We start from the raw sequence: 9,630 nt of genomic DNA on the forward strand, positions 1-9,630 counted from the left end.
TTTTCTCTCTACAAGGGTCTAATAGCAAAGTCTAAATAGGAACTATTTCACTAAAGGTAAAATTTTTGTAAGCACAGTATAGCATGGCTTTACTACAACATTTGAGAATCTTCCCTCTGATTCTCTTATTGGGACTTGCTAAAGGCTTCAGACAGTATCTCTTTATACTATAGAATGCTCAAGTACAATTTAGTCTGTTGGATCATATGATCTAAGTGGCAAGGCTGCTTTTACCATAGCCTGGATATGATGCAGAGCCCTTTCTTGCTCTGGGCACTGCTGAAACTAGAAGTGTTCTCTATTATCTGGTAAATAGATTAAAGAATCACACCATTTTTGCCTCTAAAATGTAAAGAATGTCATCAAGTATTCTTTCAACTTAATAGGTGGCTCAAAGACAGCAACTTGTTTTTTACTTTAACAATAATCTCCTGACATGCACATAAAACTGGACCCCTAGTGTTTTCAAAGATATGGCAAATCCCTGAACTTCTCATATCTGATAATCTTATGTCTAAGGTATCTAGGATGTTTTCAGTGTCTTGCTCTTCAGGTCCAATATGCACAACAACATCAATGTATTGGACAAAGGTGATATTCTGAAGGATATAAAAATGATCAACTTTCCTGCAGACTATACTATGACAGACTACATGAGAGCTTACATAATCCTGAGCTAAGATAACAATACTATAGCTTTTTTCCTAAATATAAAGGCAAACTGCTTCTGAAGTCTTTACTGATTGCCTTGAATATAAACAATTTCTTAGATCAATGGCTGCATATCACTATTTTGTTGTTACCAGTATAGAATAGTAGCTATGATTAATCACCTTTTGAGTAAATTTACAGTTACCTCATCATTTTATAAGACTTATTTGGCTTTCTCACTAGCCCCAGAAATGAATTACATGGGGATGTATAAAGGGGCACCACCAACACAGCTTTGACACTGATGATGGAAGTATTACCTACAATTCCTTCAGGGATGCATTTTTGCCTTTGATTTCTATTTGACTGAGGTGAGAGATGAGATATGGCAGATAACAATTCTAAGAAGCCTTTCTACTGTCGTATTCCACTGATATGTTAGGAATACGTTAGTTAATATGTTAGTTAAAATTCTGAATGTTAATAAGCGTATCTAGTCCCACATTACATTCTGGAAAAGGATGTCTCCATGGATTCACTTGATTCACTTTGATATTGACTTGGACCAATATTTCATCTATTCCATGATACCATAATCACAGAGGTGATTAGACCCTCCAAACAACTTATACATAAAAATCAATTTAAGACTAGCTCTGTGTTTCTGCATATATCTCTGGAATATATTAGTCTGATCTTTTCAACGTCTATTTTTCATTATTTTTGGTTTTAAATAATCAAACACTTCAGAAAAAAATGCCTTTGTGTTACATCAACCTCCTAAACCTTAGGCTGGACTTTTCTTCAGAAGAGTGACTCTTTCTTTCTATAAAATCATGCCTCCCTCACTGATTTATTCAACATATATTTATTGAGAACTTACTAAGAGCTGAGAACACCACTAGACCTTAAAGATAGAAATACAGAAAGACATGCATACTACCTCACTCCAATAGAACTTACTTTCTAAGTTAGAAACAGACATATATAAATATTTAATTACAGTATAAAAATAAAGACAAAGGAAAAGTAAAGCAGAGATAGTATATATAAAGAAGATTTTACTTGGTCCGAGGGTCATCATCAAAGACTTCCTAGGAAGCATATGTTTGAGCTAAAATCTGAAGGATACATAGGGCATTAATCAACTGAAGGGAAGTGGGAGTGAGATAGTAGTGAATTCAAAATTCCAAGCAGATGGAAAAGTACAAGTCTTAAAGAAAGCAGATATAATGGAGGGTTCTGGTAATCAAACATCAACGATCAGACTCATACATGTTTCATTTTATCAATGAAGATTATTAACTTTAAAATGAATAAGTTTACATACACCAAATATAGTGTAGATTATAGCAGAAAGTAAAAATCAGCACCTGGAGAAGCTCTCTTAACCCTCTCTATGTTGACACACCCAGATTTCAGCAGGTAAAACAAGTTAGGTTTACTGCAATCCAATGAACTGGATTTACTCAACTCTTCCTTACAAACAAAACAGAGCTGATAATTATTTTAAATCATGATATAATTATGAAACTTAAAATATATACGTGGAGAAAACAGCCCTATAGATTTATATAGATTCAAGGGTACATATAGATTCAAGATGAATATCAACATATTGGAGTAGTCTTGTATAAAATTGGAAGAGGGAATGAAGCATGAGAAGAAAGGCCTTGAAGAACTAATGAAGATGCATGTTATAAAATGATGGACATAATTAATTCAATCTTTGCACCCGAGGTCCACCAAATAAGATGACATTTAAAGTGTCATACTTAATAGAATATGGATGAATGTGACGTAATTGTGAAACTTGTTTGTAACTTGGATGATTGACCTTGAGGTATTTATATTTTTTTGTATGTGAACCTCTACTATAGAGAAAGTGTAGCACTAAAAGGAGGTCAATTTTGCTTAAATATAGATGGCAATTGTCAAGATAAAACTGTAGATGGAGAAGAAAGTCAAATCATACAAGTTCTTAAAATTTATGTTAATGATGTTGATGTTTATTCTAAGATCCCTGAAAAGATATTACAACACTTTAGGGAAAAGTATTGGCATGATAATATTTACATTTTAGTGGATGCCAGGAGAAGTGGTAGAAGGCAGTATTTCAGCAGAGAGACGATTGTAGATTGAAAGGGTGATGACTATTGAGAGAGGAAATGTCAGTGGATTCCAAAAATGTTTTCAAAGTTCCTTTCACCCTTCCCTCTGATCATCAGATCTCTGCAGATAGCATATTTAGACATTGTTATCAAGGAACATAGTGGTAATATATTTAACAGAATACAGCCCAGGCATAAATTCCTCATTCTAAGAACTATGGCTGGAGGCATTGAGAACATCAAGTTTTTAGTGAAACGTCTAAGCTTCACTAGCATAGTGTAAATTGAACACCTTGGCATTACTATATTCTAGTGCCACATTTTTAACAGCTAGGTAGGGAAAGAATGGGAGAAGTCACTTTCAATGTAAATGATTATTACTTAATTTACAAAGAAATTAGTGCTAAGAAATCTTTAGAAGTTAATAGAATATCATTACTTGGCTAAGTCACACAACATAAAACCTGTAATGCAGAAAGACATGCATTTTTCATGTAAGTACTTGGTTCCCTTTATGCTGTGAACAATGGTGAAGTAAAACTCAGAAACCATGAAGTAACCACTTTATAAGCTTAAATAACTCCAGTGAATTTCTACAACAGGTAATTTTTTTTTTTTTTTTTTTTTGCGGTACGCGGGCATCTCACTGTCGTGGCCTCTCCTGTTGTGGAGCAGAGGCTCCAGATGCACAAGCTCAGCGGCCATGGCTCACGGGCCCAGCCGCTCTGCAGCATGTGGGATCTTCCCAGACCCGGACACGAACCCGTGTCACCTGCATCAGCAGGCGGACTCTCAACCACTGCACCACCAGGGAAGCCCCAGGTAGTTTTTTTTTCACACACTAAATTGTAGGAAGTTATATAAACCAGTGCCATGAAATTTTCTGGTTCTTCTGAGAAATGACTCAGAGCTTGCTTTATAAACCTTTGTGGACTTTCTGTCTTATCCAGATTACTCCTTTACTTTAAAATGAAATCATGTGCTCTAGTTCAATTATTACAAACTACAGGTGGTCCCCTACCCCCAACAGGCAAGATATAGCATAAAAAACAACATATTCTCAATATTCATCAATCAAAACCCTTTCAGCTAATGTTGGCAATGATAATCTCCACATAAAGAAAATGCGAAGTTGTGATACTTGTTGCCAAGATTCAAATTTGGAATTATGAGGGCCAGTTATTATTTGTCAACTTGGTTAGGCTACAGTGTCCAGTTATTCAACAAAATGTTAATCTAGGTGTAGCTGTGAAATGTCATTTTACAGATGTGATTTAAATCCATAATCAATTGACTTTAAGTAGGAGAGATTATCCTAGAAAATCTAGATGGACCTGATTCAATCAGCTGAAAGACCCTAAGAACAAAACTGAGCCGAAAGTAAGAAAACATTCCACTCAAAGGTAGCTTCGTCTCATGCTGAAAGCTCCAGCCTGCCTTATTTGAAAGTCTGCCCTATCGACTTCACATTTGCCTTGCCAGCCTTCACAAGCCTGTAAACCAATGTCTTACAATAAATATCTTAATATATATCTCCTACTTGTTCTGTTTCTCTGATTGAACCCTAGTTGATATAGGGATATTCAGAAAGTATAAGTTACGATCCTGCCGGTTTAAGAGAGAGAAGAGGACTGCATGACTCTGAACACTCTGGGCCATGTAAGAGAACATGACTTCCCTTTATATAGCAGTCCAGGAAGGAAAGTTTCTGGGAGTTAAGAGTGGTAGGAAGAGAATATCAGAATTACTGTAAAATTTTTCAAACTAAGATGCTTTCCTAGTTTCTGATATTTACTGTAACTCATCCTAAATCTCAAAAATAGCAATCTCTAATATTATTTTCCATTATTACTGGATAAATAACTTATCCAACAGGTGGTTTTAGGCAGAGAAGTTTGGTAGCTCTTGCATTATTCTTTGTAGAAGAGAGAGAGAGAGAGGGAGAGATAGAGACAAAGAGGGACCCCAGGTATAAAAGGAAAACACAGATTTAAATAAAGAATCAGAATCTATATGGGAAAACATACAGAAATAAACATGTAACATGTACTCTAGTTTGCAGGTTTAGTTCATTTATCCAGAACAAGTGGTCTCCTAGAAGGCAGATACCCTGTTGTTACCAGTTTTCCTTCTCTCATGAATAAGACCATCTTTCCACTTTTATCCAATACCATTGTATTTCTTCAACAACCAAGTCCAAGATACAGCAAAAGAGAGGACCTCCCTCTCTGAATTCTTTAAGACCTGTCCTCTCAGTTTCAGGATTTTGTCAGGGGTAGTACATCTCCTGAATGAATGGCACATGAAATACCTAGTCTCGATTTACAGCTTCTCCAAGACACTCTTACCTCAATAAAACACAAAAAAGGCACTAATCATCCAAGAATTATATCAAGTGGCTGTTTGTAGAAAGTCTGCAGTAAAGTAGCTGTACAATGTAACAGGGAACACCACTATGTGTGTTAAAAAAAAAAATATTCTGGCTGTTCTCCTCAATTTCCAAAAGGTACATTTCCTGTAGCCTTAAAACTTCCCCAGTCCATATTATAAGTAAAGGTCCTCGTAACATGCCACTCAACTATTAGATGTACCTGTTGTCTACATAGGTCAAAGCAGAAATTTAATTTCCACATCTACAACTTTCCATTTGATGGTAAAACTAATATCTATTACTTACCCAAGAATGGATTAGTGCTCATTATCTAGAATCCTTCTGGGTACAGAGCTCCAGGGCCTTCCTTTTGGCTCTTCTTACTGTAGTAAGTATTATCACATTAGTAATGAAAGGAGACAAATGGGGATTCTGCATGATGTTGAGATGTCAGTTCCAATTATACATGCAGAAACTTGGGTAATAAACAGGTTACTGGTTCAAGGACCCATGTGAACTACTGTACAAGTACATTCTGAAACCTCTTTGTTTCAGCTGATCCCATACCTCTCTGTAAAACTAGAATTTCTCAGTGGTATCCTGGGTTCCAAGGTATAAGAAATAAATTAGAAAAACTTCTGAAATGTTTGGGTTTTACCTTTTCTCTAGAGCACGTTTGCCTTGGTAAGTGGCAAGAAAATTTTAATTGATTCATGCTCAAATTAGGCCAATTAACAAATCCTAAATATCCGTATCCATATTTCTTGTACCACACTTCTGATATCAAGTCAGTTTCTTTGTTGAAAGTAATGTTAAACAATCTATATAAATCAAGCAGAAAATTAATTAATTGGAAGTATAGGAGAGGTCACATGATCTAGATAATTCAAAGCTGTTAATCAAGCAAGAACCAAAGCAGAGCCAAATCCAAATGACAGAAACGTTTGTTTATAACAACTCATCTCATCCCCTCAGGACTACACTTCTATGGTCTATGCCTGCCTCTGGAGCCCCAGCCCCTGGAACCTGCCACTGGACCCCAGTATACCAGGACAATACCCACTTTGCTGTTATTTCAATTCTCCATTCTAGTCTCTTCCAAAATCTTTAGCTGATCTTGCATTTTGTGACATTCATTCAAAAGTTAATTCCCAGATGGGAATATAAAATTCACTGAACTTAAGTCCTGAAGTCATATTTACTTTTCTTTGGTGCTCAGGAGCTGAAAAGAAGGAAAATCTACTCTCCAATTGCCATATATATATAGATAGATGTTTGTATTTTATACATAAATTTATTAAAAAAATATAATTTATATATACAATTTTTTTACAAGGTCCTTCTTTTGCCACAAATAATTTGTGTCTCTTTCAATTCAACAAATGTTGTTTAATTACCTTATCTCTGAATACACTCCGTTGAATCATGAGAGGATGCAAAATTTAGTGAGAATGGTTTTACCTTCACGGAGTTTGCCATCTAATCACTCTAGAAAATCGCATAACCATTCTAGAATTCAGTTTTATTGCCTATTAAATGAGGCAGTTTAATTCTTATGCAAATCACTTATCTCACCCTTTTTTCCCATACCTCTGGGTGTGAAGTTGAGGGGTCGGTGTTGAAGGAGGAAAGATTTACTATTATTTGTGTTATCTTCCACAATAATTTAGGAGGTATAAAATCAGGTGACTAAATAATACCAAAATCTAGCTGTAAAGGTAAAATCCATTAAGTCAAACATGAAAGAGTGAAATTGTTGCTAAAATTGAAAGCAGAATTTCAAAGTCAAGTTATGGATCAAAATCTGAGAGGGAGGGAGGCCAGACTTACAGAAGTAGGATGGGTAAAAATGGAGAATAGTCCAGGGTAATTTCCTAAACAGGTGTTGTCTACTTGGCATTTATGTAGGGGGATAAAGTAGCCAAATTTAAAGAGCTTGAAATATGATAAAAATTCTGCAAAGAAAAAAGAAAACATAAAATTCTGATATTTTTCTACCTCTAAAATTCTGCTAGCATAGATTTCTTTGAAACACTATCTGATGCAGATAAAGCCCTTGGTTAAATAACAACAATTATTACAGTTGTTGTTGTTGGTATTATTACTACTACTTCCGTTTACTCTATAGCAGATATCTCAGCTTAAATCTCTGCTGTGCTCAGCTGGAAAACTGGCCCAAATTTTATTTTTGTGCAGTATGAATGAACTTCCAGAGAATAAATTTAACCTAAAAGAAGAAGGAACAAATCTCAATAAGCTTGATCAAGGAATAAAGGTCTGTCTTAAGGGGTAAAGTTTAAAACAGCTTGATGGCTCTCAGCAGCCTCCGTCTCCTATTCCAATACCCACTGAACTCATGTTTACTCTTTCAGAGAACTATCTGGCAAAAGGCAGGGAGGTGGAATTAGATAAGCAGAAGTAAAATGAAAACAAAAATCTACATAAATTTCTAAAACTGAAATATTCATTGTTGTGTAAACAGTGCTTCTGATTAGCCCTCTAACAGACGTAAAAGAAATTGTGAGAGGTATTTTCACCTACCTCTTAATGGAACACAGTTGATTTTTGGCACTGAAAAGTCCATGGCCTACACTGTAACCGGAGGACATGACAATTTCCAGTGGGTCCCAGAGGAAGATAGTGAAACAGCAGCTGCATCCTGCAAGACATAATGAGATTCTATGTACATGTAAGACAACCTTTGAGGCCTTCATAAATACTTGATATTCTGCATGAGCAGATGGGGAAAAGAAGCCGAGGCATAGGGATTTGAATTTTTATAGTTATTATAGCTTCATTTATACCCATGGGTTGCTTTACATGACCTCTAAAATTATTTGAATCTAAAATATCTAAGAAAATAGGCATTGACATATTTATCCATGAGTATATTTGCAAATAAGAATTGGCTTAAGAGAAGTTGTCAATAGGATGTTAAATGTGTACCATTAATTGCTATAGTTATGATTCACAAATCTCTTGATTCTATAATTTAAATACGTATCATATTGTCATTAAAATTAAATTTCTTAAAAATTCTAGATTCAAAAAAATGTTAAAAAGGAGATTCTAAATTAAATATTGAGTGACGTTTATTCAACAATTGTCAGCAGCTTTCTTCTCAGGTAACCATTAAGCTAAAAATATCAATTTATACTGGCTGACATTTTCATTTAAGGAATTCCCATCAGGGCTTAATAGGAGAGTCTTTACCTTCTCTTGCCCTCATTCTGCCATTTCTCTATTTATTCAATGTGTGTTATTTATTTGATAGTCAACTCTATTTATCATCTTATTCTCCTTCACTTATACTTATAAACTTTTTCATTCTTCTTTCCCTTTTTCTATCCTGTTCTTTTAACCATGCATGAATATCCCATGTCCTTCTCAAATATTTGTGCCCAAAATATTCACATTTCTAACTGCCTACAGGGTTTGCTCATAAAATTGGATAAAGGTAGTTAGTGAAATCCTGTACTGTAGTTTTCTGTCACCTATACAGTAGCTGGTAGAAAACATAATTAATAATTAAATGGGATCAGTGTTCTACAAATTATTTTTTAATATTATAGTTTCGCCTAAGTGTTTTTTTTTTCTTTTAAAGTATTTTAATGCAAACCTCTGCAGTGGGTCATAGACAAAGGGCTTTAGCATTCATTACCTACCACATGTGAGCCTCACATGGTCCCTGTGCAAAAAGTAGGGAAAACCTTCCAGAGAAGGAAATTCAGGCACTGAGAGACTACACACACACAGTGACACAGGGGCTCAGTGGCAGCATCAGAATTTAGGCCCGGCCCTGCCTGACTCCAAATGCCAGGATGTTTCTCACCTCTTCTGAGAGTAGCATGGAGGTCCCCACCTCAGAACCTACATGCCCTGCCACAAACCTGGCAAAGAGTGGAAGATGGTCAGGCCTTCCTGGCACTGGAGCCAAGATCAGACCACATAGCTGGTTCCCACTCTGGCCCTGAGGTGGTCCTATGAGTAGGGTGTGGACAGCTCCTGGGTACCCAGTGTTTGTCTTTTGAGAGTGAGATCCTGGGGTGCTGGCTTGCTGACTGGCCATGGAGTTCTGTGGGATCCAGGTCAGCCACGAGCTGGATGGCATAGAGGTGCCTAAGAACCCTCGGGCACCCCAGCTGCTACGGGTCTGGGAAGCAGCCAGCAGCAGGAAGTCACCCCTGAGAGAGATGATTAGAGGCCAGATAGGCAGCAGGGGAGGAAGGGCAATAACTAATGGGTACCTCCCTTGTGGAGGAGGGAGGACAGCATCCAGGCCTGGTGGGCTCATCCCTCACAGGACAGGAGGCCTGGGTGAGCCTTCAGACTCTGCCTTCACCCAGCCTCGTGCCTTTGCCCTGCAGGCCCACTGAGGCCCCATTGCTCCCAGGCCTGGACCCCATTACAGAGGCACCGCCTGTCCCTTTCCCCACCCTCCCTCTCTGTTCTGTCAGATGCTGGCCTGGGGCCTCTGGAACATGAAGCAGGTGCATT

General features: G+C 36.9%; 1 protein-coding gene across 1 annotated transcript in view; it reads right to left on the reverse strand.

Moving 5' to 3' along the window:
• The window catches only part of LOC309826074 (epsilon-sarcoglycan-like), a gene marked incomplete at both ends in the record, with an annotated part of 69,397 nt that extends 59,970 nt beyond the window's left edge, over nucleotides 1–9,427 (reverse strand). Inside the window, one exon of the mRNA XM_082660060.1 lies at nucleotides 8,966–9,427. Within this exon, the coding sequence (XP_082516186.1) occupies nucleotides 8,966–9,427 (462 nt within the window). The remainder of the gene's footprint in view (nucleotides 1–8,965) is intronic.
• Nucleotides 9,428–9,630: the final 203 nt, after the last annotated feature.

Source organism: Grampus griseus (assembly GCF_964374135.1).
Source record: "Grampus griseus genome assembly, chromosome: 8".
NCBI lineage: Eukaryota > Metazoa > Chordata > Mammalia > Artiodactyla > Delphinidae > Grampus > Grampus griseus.